The sequence below is a fragment of the Haliaeetus leucocephalus genome, unplaced genomic scaffold (assembly GCF_000737465.1).
Source record: "Haliaeetus leucocephalus isolate CR32 unplaced genomic scaffold, Haliaeetus_leucocephalus-4.0 Scaffold406, whole genome shotgun sequence".
Taxonomy (NCBI): Eukaryota; Metazoa; Chordata; class Aves; order Accipitriformes; family Accipitridae; genus Haliaeetus; species Haliaeetus leucocephalus.
Genome location: NW_010972842.1, coordinates 9,537,397 through 9,554,277, shown reverse-complemented (window position 1 = coordinate 9,554,277; position 16,881 = coordinate 9,537,397). Strand labels below are relative to the sequence as shown.

Here is a 16,881-nt window from a genome sequence, read left to right as displayed (position 1 = left end):
TCTCAATGATCATGAACAGGAATCAAACAGTTCCTTGAAAAATTATGGGGAGAGAAAACAAAAGCAAGAATTCCCTTGAAAACATGTCTCTGAGTAAAAGCTAGAGAATTATATAGGCCTCAGTCTTTTTTAAAATTCCTTTTTCTGTGCATTTTACTATTATTATTTGCATCCGTGATAATAAAATGGAAGTGTTTTGGGTTTGCGTGGCAGGGTTTTTGTGTTGCGGGTCAGGGCCCACAGGGCCGGCTGCTGCTGGAAGCTGCTGGAAGCTGCCCCGGCTGGGAGCCGGACCCGCCTCTGGCCCAGGCCGAGCCCCTCAGCGACGGCGGGAGCGCCTCTGGGAGAAGAGATTTCAGAAGGGGAACGAACGCCCCGTGAGGGAGTCGGGGGAGCGGGATGTGAGAGGAACCCCTCTGCGGATCCCGAGGTCAGGGAAGGAGGAGGGGATGCCCCTGCAGCCCGGGGAGAGAGGAGCCCATGCCGGAGCTGGTGGATGTCCCCCAAGATGGCCGCCGCTCCCTGGGAAAGCCCACGCTGGAGCAGTCTGTGACTGAAGGACTGCAGCCCATGGGAAGGATCCACACTGGAGCAGTTTGTGGAGGACTGTCTCCCATGGGAGACACCCCATGGCGGAGCAGGGGCCGAGTGCGGAGTCTTCCTCCCCCTGAGGAGGAAGGAGCAGCAGAGGCAACGTGTGATGAGCTGACCCCAACCCCCATTCCCCGTCCTCCTGTGCCTCTGGTGGGGAGGAGGTGGAGAGAACCGGGAATGGAGTTGAGCTGGGAAGAAGGAAAGGGTCAGGAGAAGGTGTTTTAAGGTTCGGTTTTACTTTTCATTATCTTTGTTTTGATTTGATTTTTAGTAGACTAAATTGATTTTTTTTCCCCCCAAGTTGAGCCTGTCTTTTGCCCATGACCATAAGTAGTGAGTGATCCCTCCCTGTCCTTGTGCTGACCCATGAACTTTTCTTTATATTTTCTCCTCCTCATCCCACCAGGGCCGTAGGGGAGAAGTGAGCAAGCGGATGCGTGGTGCTTTGTTGCTGGCTGGGCTGAAACCACGGCAGGAAGTGAGGTCAACTGTGTGATCGGAGGGGTTTTATAATTATGTCTGAGAAAGTAGTGCTTTATCTCATTTTGTTCACTTTACTGGAGGACAACTTATTTTTCAAGGCAGACAGAAAAAAGAGATACGAAGGGTAACTGAAATCTTAGGAAGCTGAGGCACTTCCTCTGTGGAAGGAGGGGGATGTTAGATTTTCCATAAAATTTTCAGAGGTCTAATTAAGAGTTACCTTTTGGAGATATGAATATTTTGTTAATTCTGCTTTTTTATTTGTATAAGCAGCTTAGATGTGGGTTTTGTCCTGATAAGTTACAGTCTGGGAGAGCAAGGAGGAAAGACAACAGTGAAATCAGCATTGGAAAGCTGGTTGAAAGAATCGCCTCGAGGAGGGATTTAGGAAGCAGCAGAGAGAAAAGGATTTCAAAAGGCAGCAAAGGCAGAGAGATGTTTGAAGCTGAGTAGAAGGTGTTACCAGCTTCTGTGCTAGGCATCAGGCACCAACACACAGCTCAAGCTTTGAGAATAAATATCACAGGGCTTCACTGCAGCCCTTTTCCGGAGTTTGCCTGTGAGATGGGATGTGAGAGAAGAGTGCCAGTGTCAGGAGAGGGACAGCTTTTGCATCTAGACTCTGCATTACCTGGTAGCACCCATAAGTACTGTTTTGACATTATGATTAGTTCAAGTCTTCAGAATGATTTCCAAAATAAACTTAATGATCTGCTGGAGAGAGGTAAACTGGATTTTTGGCAGATGAAGTGAAATTCTGGGAGGGAACATACACTGACACCCCAACCCTCACATCTTCTCAGTATTCAGTCTTGCCATGTTCCTTTCGACCATATCCTCTTCTAGCAAGGTGTTTAGTACACAGGTTCAACTTCCAGGTGATTCATGGTAGCTGACTGCCAAGCCTAGTCTGTTAGGTCACTTTGTTCTTGTAGCCTTTCTGATGTATTCAGTGCCTTGACAAATTTTCTTGGCAAGAGCTTTATAAAATGATACTGTATTGTGCATAACTTAACATGCTGTTAAACATCAGAACATCTCCTACCATTCAAGTCCTGAGGTCTGTCAGCTTAGAAACCAGAGCAGCTCCAATGCTTGAGTGATTTTCATAAGGAATGAAAAGTGGTAAGGAAGGTAGTGATTTTTGTAAGGAGTCACTTTTGTCTCTATTTGTCTTCTGCTTTTTTTTCAAATGGTGTTGCAAACAGCTAGCAGCATCAGTGGGGAGACTGATCAGCTAAACTGAATATTAATTAGATCTTCATATGATAAAACTACACTTTCTGTGCAATATTTTAATAATGCTTGTAGCATTTCAAACTAAAGAGCTGTTGGTCAGCTGATTTAAATTCTTTGATATTTGTGCTTTTTCTCCCTGCCCCCGTTTCTGACTATATGCTTCCATTTTTCCCAATGTGTCAAAAAAAGTCACGTTTTCAGGCTAGAAGCTTATTGCATCTCAATGTTTGATCTCCAGTTGCTCAAAGGTTAGGCCCTACAGGAGGTGAGTGGTTAAACTGCTCACAGGTGCCCTGCAACTAGATGCTCCATCTCTGTTCTCTGTGTGTTTCACAAAATAATTTTATCCACAGTTGGTGTTTATTTACAAGAAATACTTGTAAACAACTGGGGGTGTTGAGCATACAGATGTCAGACTGCAGTCTGTGACATTGGGCTCTGTAAGGAAACTTGCAGTTTCTGAAAGCAGTTAATTGTAGTGGATGCACATTTTCTTAGAAGATGACTGTTTTTTCTAATCAGAGGCAGGCATGCTCATTTGCATGTCACAGTATCATGTTGCTCATAGAAAATCAAAAGAATGTATTACCTTTAAGCAAGGCTGACACAGAATTGACATTTCAGCAAGAGCAAGCAAGCTGGGGCAGAGTCCTCTGCAGGCCTTCCTTTGGTTTTTGTTTTCTTTTTGTTTCAACAACCTTTAGCAAGTGTTTTCCTGTTATGTAAAATTTTACTGTAATGAAAACATTAGAGATCAAGAAGTCAGGTATGTCTTGAACTTGCCATCAGGATTATGATGTGCCTTCAAGCTGTTTTACTTTCTGGGGAGGCAGCAGTTGTTTTTAAAGACATCATGTGCCTGATGTGAAAACTCTGTGTTTGTCCAGTAGTGGAAAGGCTGTCTCTGACTTGTAGTCAGCTTGTTGGGTGACTCAAACCTCATAGTAAGGAGGAAGGGTTAGAGCGTGTTTGTGGAAGAAGACATGCTTGCATCGAAGTGGCAATGCCTTTGCTTGGATGGAACAAGACATGGTCCCGGCTTGCACAGGTTTTCCCTGTGTGAGCCCAGGACTGTCAAAGCATGTGTCTTATTGCACAAGGTGTCAGCTGATGAAAAATTAGTCAGTTTGTGACGAGGTTCTCATGTAGAAAGTGGAAAACATGTTTGAACGTGGTTGTTCTGAGACGGATGATAGTAACCACAGTATCTTGGATAATGCAAAGTTCTGATTAGGGTTTTAAAATGTTGGTGGTGGAATAGCTGTTATTTCAGCTTCATCACTGATGGAAGGAAGATGGTTGTGGTGCAAGTCTCAGGATACCCTTCACTGTCCGAAGCTTGTACTGGGCTCTTAGTGCTGGTTTCTGCATGCCTGCAGCTCTTGGTACAAATCTTCCTCTTTACGCTGCAGATGAGACAGAGGTGTGAGGGTTTGAGGATTTGGTTTTTGGTTTTTTTGGGGGTGGGTTGTGTTAATTGTTCTGCAGTGCTAGAGGGGTGTATTTAGTATACATTTCTCTGTGTTGCTGTGGTACAAGCAAGCTTGACTTGCATGTTGGAACATAAGGTAAAGCCTTTCCTTTGTATTTCTGTCACAGCATTTCTAATATATGCCCTTTAAACAGACTAATAGCAGTTGCGTATTCTTCTGTGCCTTTAGCAGTAACAGCTTTTTAGATTTATAGGAGGTATTTTGTTTGTGCAAGACTTGGGACTTGACAGAATGCACAGCCTTAGCCAACAGATTCATTACTCACCATAGCAGAGAGGCTGGCAGGTAGAAGAGCAACTGGGTATCTCATATTTCAACTAGGAGGCATAAGTGTTATCAGCCTTGACCATCAAGTAGTCCCTTTAAAGAAAAGTACGGTATGCCTAAGGGTAAAATACACTCATGATACCATTGGTTATTATTCACATAGTTCTGTGAAAAATGCTTGGTATGCCATGTGTAGGTGTATGGAAACCATCATGTATGCATGTGTGTATGTATGTATATGTATGTGTGTAAGAAAGTTGGATATTTCAATTCAGTTGGTATTTGCGGTGCTTCTGGACTATGGTTCCATACATTTTGAATTACATACAAGATACAGATGGAGTCTTCTGTGCTTTGCTAACTTGGACATGTCCCTTGTTTTCTTTCTTGTTTTTGTTTTTTCTTAGGGTAATAAATGCAGGGAAGAGCACGCACAATGAAGATCAAGCCAGCTGTGAAGTCCTCTTTGTCAAGAAGAAAGCTGGAGGCGCTAATTCTACACCAAACAAGAACTCTTCAACAAAACGGAGGTCGTCGCTGCCCAATGGAGAAGGTCTCCAGCTGAAAGACAATTCGGTAAGCAGAATTCTGTATCTTGTCAGTGGAGAAGTACAAAATAAATATAAAAGGATGTGACAACATGACAGTAAAAGATGTTTACTGAATGTTTCATATATTTTCAGTTACCTCTTATTAATTGTCTCTGCTTAAATACATAACACAACTACATTTTTCTTAGCTCTTCTACTTGATTCTTTATTTCTTGTATTGAAAAATGGTCCTTGCATCTAAGTTTAAAGATGGGGAGCGGAATACTCCTTGGATTTTCCTTCTTGTTTCATTTCTGAAAATATACTCCTGAGAAATTTACTGTTGCAGAATACTGAGAGTTTAATGGCTGTGGTTGACTTGTCCAGTGGTGGTCACTGCAAGCATAGCAGTATCACCGTTTATACAGTCATACAATTTCATTAAGCATTAGACAGTCACTTGGGTTCTTTTCACTGAAGCAGTATTGCGTATAGCAAAGTTGGTTTAATGCAAGTAGGGTAAGGTTGTCCAGCACATTGAATTCAGTGATTTTTGCAGACTATGGCTCCTCTCTTTGTGTGGAGAGTGATGTATGTCATGTACTTGTCTACGGGCAATCATGTGCTATTCTTCATCTGTCTCGTTTCCTGACTGGCTAATTACTTCATGTGCTCTTTAAGCATGAACTCAGGCTCCAGCAATGATTGATAGTTTGTGTTCAACTCAGACATTTAGCCATGTAACACTAAATGCCCTATCTGAATGCTGGACTCGGACAACGTTGGATACACAGTCTTTCTGCTGCTGGGAGAACACAAGTTCTCCGTAAGTGATAATTAGTCTTTCAGTGGACTGTAAGTACCCTTTTTTTTGTTTGTTGTTTTTCAGTTTTTGTTTTACACCAGGTTGTGATTAACAGTCTGCTTCAGTCTGTCTCCCAAAACTCCATGGCTTGGTACACCTTATGGCTGCAGGGGTCATCGTGGTCCTGAGCAGCAAGCATTCCTTTTGCACTGTGTCCTTCCCCACCTCTTCCTCCTTCTGTTCTGTTTCATACTTCATTACTGCTGCAACATTTTCAGACTCTGACAGATTTTCCAGGTTTGCAAATAGACCTGCTCTTTCCTCTTTCAAATATTTCTGTAAATCACCTGTCTCAGTTCCTGTGTGCTGATATTCCTCGTTGTATTCAGACAGTTATGATTTTTTTTCAGGTACATATTTGCACGTTCCTGAATAAAGAATTGTGCCCTGTACTTGCTGGGACTATGAGTTCTGCATGCAGTCATGCAAGGCAAAACAGATTTTTTTTTTAATAGTCTACATTTTAAAAAGTCTTTCCTAGAAAGTCCGTGCAACTGTCTGCTATTGGCTCATGCAGACACTTGGTTCCATATGTGTATTTAGATTTTGTATGCATTAATTATGTTTAATAAAGCAAGCATTTGGCCACGTACTTGTTTGTGTATATAAAACACATCAAGATAATCAACAATGTGCTTGGTCCAGGTGATGGGCTTGTTTGACACAAAGGGCATTGTGTGTCATGCACACAGTACACTGTGCAGGCACCAGCCTGGGTAGACACATCTTGGTGCTGTGCAGAAGTACTAGCTTTGGGCTAACACCACATTTAAGTTTGACAAGAAATGAACATAATATCTGAAGTGAGGAGCCAGCTGATCTGTATAATATAGTATACTGTTTTCATGCTACTTGTTATTGTGTTCTTTATATGTTCTCTTCTTATCTACAGATTTACTTCTGTTTTCTACATGACACTTGAATGAGTGCTATAGCACTCATTATTTAGCTGTGTAAAACCTATTCTTCCATGTTATTACACCACAGCTTGTGAATTTAAATTTGTAATACATTTTCCCAAAACAGGCAGCATATTTCTGGAGAAAGTTTTCTACTAGAGGGCAGTCTTACACTAGCAATTAGTAGTATTTTTTCCTTGGTACATTTTTTGCTGGTTGAATATATCTAAAAAGGAAAAAAAATATGTACACTTTTCTATAATGTGTCATATTTTTATGTTTTCATGTTTTCATACTGTGAATTATAATATTGTGTTTTGCCCTCACACAGCATTGTTAGCAAATATTTTTTAAGGAGTGTATGAGTTTGGTGTTAAATGTGATGAGAGTGCAACTTACTCTGTATCAACAGGATGTAGAAATACAGGCTTGAGACACTCCAGTGAATGGTATAATACTGTCCCGGCAAGCATTTAGTAAGAAAGCCAGAGGTAGAATACTGTAACTGCCTGATAGGGAAATCCCACTGTAACACACCATTTGAAATTGTCTCAGAGTGGTGAAGCCCCTTGTAGAAGTATTGAAGGAAGAAGGGATGAGGGAAGCAGTTTATTGAGTATTTGTCCAATGAAAAAAAAGATTTCTTCTGTTCTAGTTTAGTCTTTTAAAGTGTGGAGCATATGGGAAATAAAACTGGAACTTAACCTGTCTCTTGATTTAACAGAGTCCGTTTCATTGTCCTCAGATTTTTCCTTTTTTCCACAGAATCTTTGAGAAGGCCACATGCCATCTTTGTTTTACCCTGCTTTCCAGGAAGTCTGTGAAACTTAAATGGCAGCTGCATCTGAGGTTGTGTGATTATTGTTGTTTAATATTAACCCCATCAATGCAGTCCTGTGCTTTGGCAAGGCAGCATAAGGGAGTTGGAGATCACGGGTTGGGTGCTGCTGTCATGCCAACAGGTGGACTCTGCAGAGCTGCCGGGGGTAGGAAGGAGGTGGTGGTGGGCCAGAAATGAGGAGGTGGAGAAGTGAACATTTGTTTAGCCCCGATACACACAAAAATCTGAGGAAACCTGTTAAATAGCATAAATACGGTTTTCATCTTGAAAGATTGGGTGATAATCTGAGCAGAGCAGTGAAAGGAAAGACTCTGCAAATTCAACCCTAAATTAAATCTCTCCCCTTCCCCACACCCCACTCCACTGGTGCTTGATATTTGCCCTCTGTCCCCATTCAGGAGGATGCACTTTAAATTGCACAGCTCTTTCACTGGTGCTATTTTCAAATGCCTTCAGCTACAGGGTACCTTGATAATGAATACTGAAGACCATCAGTGAGTGAAATGGGATTCCTATGCCAGGATATTGTCATAGTGACAGTCAGGTTGCAGGACTTAATGTGATGCATTATTAATTGTCACTGTAATGTGAGGATACATAATTATTAATACTGCAGTTTTCTTTGCCACAAGGATGGGACAGAGTATTTTTTTTGTGTGACAGAAGGCTGGTTGCCTACCACAGATAGCTGAACATAGCATCAGTAACATGAGGAGCCTTTTCTCTGAGGAAGGGATGGCAATTGCCACAACCAAAGATAAGCGCTAATGCATTTTGTGAGTATAGTTCCTATTTGGAACAATAATAGTTGGGGTGGGTTGTGGTTTTCAGAATAAAACTTTAGTGGCAACATGATTTATTTGCCTGTTTGGAATTTGCTTCATAAAAAAAATTCTGAGGGTTTGCAATGTGTAGGACCACTTTCTAGCTTACCTGAAAAATTCATCCCAAATTGATCACTATATACTGCTAAGACTGCCTGTTTTTTTTCTATAACTGAGCTCCAGTTATGTATATATATGTATTTTCTTTCATGATTTCTCATCCATTGCTTGACCCAAAACTTTCCATGTCTTAATTATATTTCACAATTACAACACAGAGGAGACTGCTGAACCTTCCTGAAAGCTAGGTCAGCAGTTGAGGAGCCTGAAGCTTATTAAATTTCCTAGTACATTCTGGAAACGAATTGTAAGGTCAGTGCAGTGAAGGATCTGTTTGCTCTTCATGTATCTGGTAGCTATTCAGAATGTTGTTAAATCTGAATCTTTTGAAAGAAAATCTAAAATAAATCACTGTGGCGACCAATCATACTCCCACTTGAGGGCTCTGTCCAGTTAAAACAATAAAATGGAGATCAATGTTTGGAAGACTGCTTTTGACAGAATACCACTAGAGCTAGTAGAAATAGATGTCTTGTTCTCTGAGAGTTTGCAGAATGTCAGTACTTTTGGGAAGAAGTTCAAGCTCCCAAATGTGAAAGAGAGAACAGCCATGCATATGCACAGCAACATAGGTAATTGCTTGGTGGCTACAGAGGTCATCGCAGCTGTGGGAGGAAAAGCAAGGACCTTTTTGTGCTTTTTGCCGCATCTGTGTGCCCTGACTGCTGGCCCTTGTTCATTCTCTGAGTTGCTGCTTTATTTGCACCATTAATTTAATTCTCATCAAATTGGTATAGTTTTGGAGAATTCATTTCTTTCAAATAGGGGAGCTGTTTTTATTCTCAGGGTGGGAGGAAGGAATTTGTTTCTTCTTCCTTTTTTAGAAAACTAATAGGTTATTTGTGGTTATACTCTCTTTGCAAGTTCAGAAGTAAATGAAGCTTGATAGGAATACATAAAAGTTTTTGGAGACTAAGATTTAGGTTACAGTAATGCCGGCAGATCCCAACTGAAGTTAAAGTGTTACTAGTCCAAGAAGGATGAGATCGGTGAACTCCAGAAGAACCATTGTAGCTGATGTAGTCATGCCATGTTCATGTCAGTGACATCCTGAGAATACAGCTCAGGCCCACGTGAGCTTCTCTGTCCTAATTTTGCTGCCTGTTGGCTTAGAGGAAGTAAGTGGTAAAATTTCAATTTCACTTTTTGTCATGGGTTATTGTTCTGGTCTGTTTTAAAGCTTCCCAGTCTCTGATGGCATCTTATTTGACTACCAAGTTCACATGAGGCTTGTTCAATGTAGGACATATCCAGTGTTGTGCTCACAATAATGAGAGTGAATTGTGGTAATAACTGTTCTCCTTTATCTTCTGAAAACCTCTAATACAGACTTTGGTGGGGGCTTGCTTTGGAAAACTTAAGAAAATTAGTGTGTGTGGAGGGTTTAAACTTGTTCTTAATTACAAGTTTCTGTTACAGTTTGGGGGCAGGGGGAGTGTGATGACAAAATACCTTCTTCCTCTAGGTGGAAAGTAAAATACTTCCATTTCGATCAGAGGTGTAATGCCTTTATGCTTTTCCCCAAAGGCAGCACATCTCCAGAGGGGTAGCACCTTTCAAATGACATGAAGACATAAGCTGTGGAAGCATTATCATGTGCATCATGAGGTGGATTTTGGCCAGGGAGCCAAACCCTAAGAGAAGAATGGGAGCAGAAGTAGTTTGATGTACGACTCCCAGGAGGCACAATGCTGCCATTTTGAATAAATGGTTTCAGTTTTCAGCTGAAATACTTCACTTTGGGATACTTGTTTCTGTTGGCAAAATACTTCACATTTTGCATGAATAGCAATCTATTTTTACTAACAGGTTTTTTAGTCAGTAATTCTGTTATCCGTTAAAAATGGCTTAAGCAGAATTTTACAGCCAACTGTTGTGTGAACTTGGAGGGATTCTGAGCCCAGAGCAAGCTAGCACAACTGCCAGTCATGCCTTCGGGGGTGAAATTTCACAACAGGTTTTTGGTGAATGTACCAGACTGGGTAAGTGGGTGGGACTGGCTAAGGAGCTGCGTCAGGAAATGTGTACATTTGTTGGTTTTTCAACCATTATAGGATGTATCCTCTATGATCCACTGTGGTAAGTAATCCAGTACTGTAGGACAATACTCCCTTTTCTCAGCATTTCAGTAATGAAATGAAGAGTGCACAATAGACTGCTGAATTCCTTCTCTTGGAGGAGCTCTCTGCTGTATAGGTGACTATATTGTTAATGCACTAGTTAAGAATATGTTTGAACTTTACTACACCAGCAATGCTATAAGATAAAAAAAATAGACTTTTATGTAATTTTTATAATCAAGGCTTTTGAATGTGCCATTACAACAAAGTAAGTTATAAGTAATAATGTTCATTCAGCAATGAACTCTGCCCTTTGAACAGCATGAACTTGTAGTGATGGTCTATATACATGTTGCTAAAAGAGACATTTTGCATTAAATTTTGGATTTTATAGCTCCGGGCAACAATGAATGATGTCTTTTGGATCTGCAAATGACAATTCATGGTGTTCTTACTCCAACCTGTCTGCCCTGTCCTACAGCCAGTGGTTGGCACCTTTGTGGAGCAGCTGGAACAGCAGAAAGTAAAAAGAGCTGCAGTTTGCAGCCCTGTCCATAAGTTTGAAATAAGCAGTGCTTTGGGCATGAGGTGTTGGGATGCAGGTGATGCCTAGACTAGATGCTGCTCTGTTGTGTAAGGGAGCAGTGCTCGGGTGAACGAAACGCATCATGTCTGTCATCCTAAATTAGACCACAGTCAGCATGACATGCAGATATAATTTTTTAGTTCTTTGACTGCAGTGAGATCTAGGTTATGCTTTCTTAGTATGAGGTGTTTTGCAACAGTATTGCCTGATTCCTGTCCCTTGCAAAATGATTTATTTCTAAATTGGTATTAGTCCACCCACATCTGACTCGCAAGGCAGCCCCACAAACATTTGTTTCAGCATAGATGGGAGAAGGTGCAGGTTTAAGAAGAAATGGAGGGGAAAGGAAAGACTGGAAAGACTCTCCACATGCTGCTGCCAAATATGCTATCATGCAAAGACAGGTTTTATTATGCCTTAAATGCTTCCCTGGGGATTTCTAGGTGAATTTCTCCCCCCAAAAGTTGAGGTTATCTAGGGCGTGACTTGTTGGTATTTTTCAGGCAGACTGGAGCTGGTGCTGCCCAGAACTTAGTCTGCCTCCAGCCCTGGGTTAATGGGCCCTATCTGAGTGATAGGGCACCCCACCACAAAAACATGGTTTCTGCTCAGATCAGTGATAGTGGAGCTGACTTACACCTGTCAGAGGTGACTCTGTGGAGCAGAAAGGGAGAAGTATTTGAAAATCACATCATTGATCACTAACTGCTGAACAAATATATAACATTACCACATAGACCTTAATTTCAATAATAAAGCCTACAAAATTTACTTTTTCCAGATACTCTACCTGTACGAGAGCAGTTGTGCTGACTGGCATGCTAGGAGTTGAGCTAAGATATAAGATCTAAAAGCATATGATTACGCTGAGAGCTATATGAAAACATTTGCATAGGTTTTCTGATCAGAGGGTATGTAACACCAGTACTGTCCAGGAAACTTTTCAGAGGACTGGGAAGAACTAGGCAGTGAAGGGTGTAGGCTAGCATGGTTGGAGTGCGGCTGATCTCACCTGTGTTCGCCATCCTCAAGAACCTCTGCACTGTGCTGGTTCCTGGGCTGTCACAGGCAGGGAAAGCCTGAGCTGTCCCATCTGCCAGCATGGATGGACCTTATCTACCAGTCATGGAAGCAGGGATCATGTTCTTGTTACTAGATGTTAAACTGAGGTCCTTTTGTGTCATGCCTAGTGAAAAGAAAGGTCTGCCACAGAAGTATCGGGTGCTGTCTTGTGTAGAATTTTGGTCTCCCTTGTGGTACATCCATCATTTATTAATGATGTGATTTTTTGAATGATTTTCTTCTGATCTACACAGTCATTAGGAAATTAACATAGTCTCACAGTGGTAGCTGTGCTTGGTCAGTGCATTTTATGATGGCTGTAAGGTAAGAATGATTGCAAGTTCAGCCTTTTTTTTTTTTTTTTTTTTTGAGGGGGTTAAGGAAAAGAACAAAGAAAAAAAATGGTGGGGTGTATGGCAAAAATAAGCATCTCTCCTTTCCGCCAGAGCTGTACTAACACAGTGGGTATTTCTCCTTTTCAGAAAGAAGGTTACCTCTGGGAAAGTTACCTGTGTTTTACCTGCTGCCCCTGTGCCACCGGTCATCTCATTCATGGCTGTGTAACAGTGACCATCTCTTTTCCTTCCCTTTCTTCCCCTCCTGCTTCTCCAGGACACAGATGGGATTAACCTGTACTACTGGTCCCTCTTTGATGGACACGCTGGGTCGGGGGCAGCTGTGGTTGCTTCCAAACTGCTGCAGCACCATATCCTGGAGCAGCTGCAGGAGATTGTAGACATCCTGAGGAACACGGCTGTCCTCCCGCCCACCTGCCTGGGAGAGGAGCCCGACAACCCAGCCACCAACAGCAGGATGCTGACGCGGGCGGCCTCCCTGCGCGGTGGTGTGGGGGCCCCCGGCTCACCCAGCACCCCTCCAACACGCTTCTTCACTGAGAAGAAGATCCCACATGAGTGCCTGGTTATTGGGGCCATAGAAAGTGCATTCAAGGAAATGGTATGTATATCTCAGGGCTCTGAAGTCCTTGTTGCATACATTAATGAGGTGCATGGCCTGAAGAAGATGCACATTTAGGGATTTTTTTAACCTTTTTTTTCTTCCCCTACTTAAACACCATCTGAGTGTGAAGAGAATTATTTAAGAGCCTCAACAGCTTACCTAGTACATCCCTGTGAGGCAGGAGCTGCATCTTAAGCCCCAGGCAGCACCATAGCCATGTTTGTGGATTACTTGACTCTTAGAAGCTTGGTGCTCTTTTTTTTTTCCTTTTTTTTCCCCCCTCCTTTTTTAAGATAAAAATTAGTATTGCCTCACAGAAGCAGATTTCAGCATTGGCTGTTATCATAAGGCTGTGTATATGGGCATGCGCTTTACTGCCTTACTGGAGCAGCAGCAAAGGCTCTGAGGCTTGCACTACAGACCCTTGTTCGTGTTGCCCACAACTACATAAATGGGTCATAAAAGGTCACATCAGGGACATGGATGAGGGGCAGCATACTTGATGCAATGACCTGTAGTTCACGTTAGTGTTGGGGTGGCTCATAAAGCTCAGTAGTGACTGTAGAGACTGTGTGTGCAGCTCTTGCCCCACTCACCCACACCCAACCTGCCTCAGTCATGAAGTACAGTCCTACCACCCACTTGGCTTGTGTACAGCGTGAACAACTGGGAGGAAATCATGACCCTATGGAAACAGAATATCCACCAGCTTCCCTATGGAAGGCTGTTTTTTCTCTTCTGTAATTGATGTAGCTGCTCCGCATCTCCCCTGTTCGCTTCTCCACGTTATTAAAAATAATTCTTGTCAGGCAGAGCAGAGGCTCAGCCTGCCAATGGGTACATATGGATCAGGTCTTGGGAGATGTGATCTTGTTCTTTTTCTTCTTTTTTTTAAAATTTTTTTTTGTTGTTTTTAGAAAAGCCTCTTATTTGAGCAGAAGGTTTTTGAACTAATGAGTGTTTCCCAGAGGTTGTATTTGTTGTCTGAAAAGAAGTATTCAATCATTGGTTTTTTTCTGATATATGTGAATTTTGTTTAGTACATGCATCTCATCAGAGACTACAGTTATTGTTATAACAAAGTGGTGCTTCACTTTGAATTCTGAATAGCAGTTACCTTGCTGGATTGACCTTTCTCCCCAAGAAAATGCAGGCAAACAGACCCACCAACTGTGTTTGGACTTTTCGGTCCGTAGATCTAGGAGTAGGATCCAGAGCTGTGGCTTAGGCATCGTTCAGCGTGGGGCGTGCGAGCAGATTTATGCACTGTGGCTAGTGGGCTCAACTTCTGCTAGCTGAAAAGAAAGAGGATGCATGAAAATCTCCTGTCAGTTTAGTATGCCCTTTTCAGAAAGGGACCTTGCTCCCTTCTTTGTCGAGAAAGAAAGGAAAAGATGACACTGCACATGCACTGCACCCTAGTGGGTTCAGAGCATGCTTAAGAGAGGGACACCGATTTCATGCTTTGGTTGGGGCAATTTTCAGGCCAGAAGACTGCCAGGCTCTGAGTGTGTGACATGACTCTCTCCTGTTGAAACTGGCTCCAAGTGCAGGAGAGATGGGAAATGGAGTTTCATGGGACTGGAAAGCAAAAGTAGGAGAGCTAAAGAAGGGCTGTTTCAAGTGCTTTACCTTATGAGAGTAGCATGTGCATTACCCATCACTGCCTTCCTGAACACATCCGAGTGAGCAGGGCTGTTATTGCCCTGCTTTATTTTGAGTTCACACCTCTCTTTGGTAGGTGTTCACACAGAAGACCATCTCGGCTCATGTCCAGGTACCTGACTGCTTGGGAGGGCTTTTATAGAGTATGACAAATGCAAAAACCCTGGATAACTTGCTACAGTTATGGTGTCTGGGTATTCCATGTACAGGTCATAGTAATCTGTCCTCCCTTTTTCTAAACTTGAAGTTCAGATAATATTTTATTTTCCTCCCTGTGTCTTTGTTCATATGCTACAGATCAGATATCTTAATTCCCACTTCTGCTCTTTATCAGATGGCTGAAGTTCATGTCTTTGCTGTATGACTCTGGGTCTACCAGAATGCAATATAATTTCAGCATTAAGTTTTGTATTAAAGGCAAGTCTTACAAAAATGGTCAGATTAAGAAAACCAATAGATAATTATATCTACTTTAAGCTCTCAGGGGGTCTTGTGCTTATAATTGGTTTAGGCAAGAGTCTTTTCTTTTGTCCATGTAAGGGAGTGGTTCATAAGATCAACACTACTGAGTCTCATCTGTGCTTGCAATGATTGATCTTCCTTCTATCTCTAATTTCCTGCTAACTTACACTCCTAGTAGTCTTTGGGTGAAGATTTTGGGCCTCTTTCACAGCACGTTGTTTATTCCGCCCTATTTTGTACTGTAACGTCACGGATGATGTTGAGTTAGGTCAGTGCAGTTGAGATGTGCATAATGTATGAGGGTTTTGTGCCAGCAGAGTGTATCATTTTACCTGGCACTTGGTGAAAGCTCATGTTTCCTGGACAGGTAGGCACACTTCTTGGTGTTTTTCCCTGCAAAGGAGCCCTTTGAACTGGTGAAAATGCTGAGTAGATACAGGTACCTTTTTTTTTTTTTTTTTTTTTTCCCCCCTCTCATTCTTTTCAACAGTCCAACCTGACAGGTTCATCTAATGATGAGCCCTTTTACTGGGAGCATTTAGCATACCATTAATTTTTTCCCCAACTGCCTTTTGAATTCTAGTTAAGCTCTCCCTGTTTTTGCCTCAAGTCTCAAATAAAATGCAATTCATCCCTTTCAAAAGGCTTTTTAAAATTTTTACCTTTACTGGGTGTGGTTTCCTTTGGACAGTGCTTGTCTGACAGCTACATGCAGTAAAATGCTGCAGAAAGCTGACAGAGGCCAAGTCATTGCCTAAATTAGAAATTCAACAATTGAGCTGTCCCCTTTTTGAAGTACTTCTAGATGGTGTTCTCTGATTGTGTTGGAAGTAGGATTAGCAAGCTTCTGTGTTGTGTTCTCAGGTAATTTACTGTCCTGTTCAAAAAATAAAAAATGCTCAATGTCAGTAAGTGTCAGTGATTACAATTATGCCAGTTGACAGGATAAATAAGCTCAAGTTCTGAAGGTATCATAAGTCAAATCCTCTTAATTTCATCTCTTGAGTTTTAAGATGTGCATTTATAGATCCAGTTCTGGGGAGCCAGGTGGGATGTTTCCAAGTGCTGTTCTGTACCAGACAGAAGCATCAAACTATAATCCCCTCTCTGTATTTAACCTTGTATACACGTGTGTGATGTAATATGTATTTTAAAGAAAGATTAAGGGGGAGAGCACCTATTCCACACTGAACCCTGTTTAATTTTGGATGGGAAAAAACGTCACAGAACTAGTCTGTATTGATTTATTGGAAGGTATAAGTTTGTATACATTGTATCATGATTTTCTTCTTTATTGAGTTGTTGTTTGTTTTGGTTTTTTTTTTTTAGTAAGTTGAAATCTAGACAGGTGGTTTTGCAAGAGTGGTGCCACGTCAATTTGAACAATCTTGAAAGAGCAACATATGTTGTAGGGTTTTCCTTTTGAAAAGTTACCTCTTATTAAATAGCCAGTAGAAACGAGGAGGATTGAAACAGTTACAGGTATTTTGATGTCTTTTTGACAGAGTCAAAGCTGATTAAGGACTTAATTTTGTCTTTATGCCTTCTGAAACGTGCTTTTTTTTTATTTTTTTTTTAAGCAGATACCTGATTGTGCGTAGGGAGTAAAGCTGCTTTCTCTCATAGCAAGACTGCGATGCTGGAGGAAAGGCCGCTCCCTCTCTGAGGATGGATGTAGATGACAAACGCGGTTTTGGTTGTTGTCGCGGTCTGCTAACTTGTGGCGATGACGGTGATCCCGCCATCCCAACGTTCCCAGCTCTGTCTGTCTTCAAGGCCCTCAATTTCCGCCACTTGGCGTCGGCGGCAGCCGGCGGTCACCTTCCGTGCCGCCACGCTTGCTGCTTCCACGCCGTCTCCCCGCGGCGAGCGCCCCACACGCGTGGGAGGCGGCGGGCGGGAGGGAGGGAGGGAGGAGGAGCGGGGGCCCC

The 16,881-nt window shown here is 42.2% G+C and overlaps 1 protein-coding gene across 1 annotated transcript in view; it reads left to right on the top strand.

Annotated features, from left to right (window-relative positions):
• Positions 1-3,611: 3,611 nt before the first annotated feature.
• The window catches only part of PPM1H (protein phosphatase, Mg2+/Mn2+ dependent, 1H), a 69,285-nt gene continuing 56,015 nt past the window's right edge, over positions 3,612-16,881 (top strand). Inside the window, exons 1-3 of the mRNA XM_010574118.1 lie at positions 3,612-3,739; positions 4,484-4,652; positions 12,476-12,820. Of these exons, the coding sequence (XP_010572420.1) occupies positions 3,612-3,739; positions 4,484-4,652; positions 12,476-12,820 (642 nt within the window). The remainder of the gene's footprint in view (positions 3,740-4,483; positions 4,653-12,475; positions 12,821-16,881) is intronic.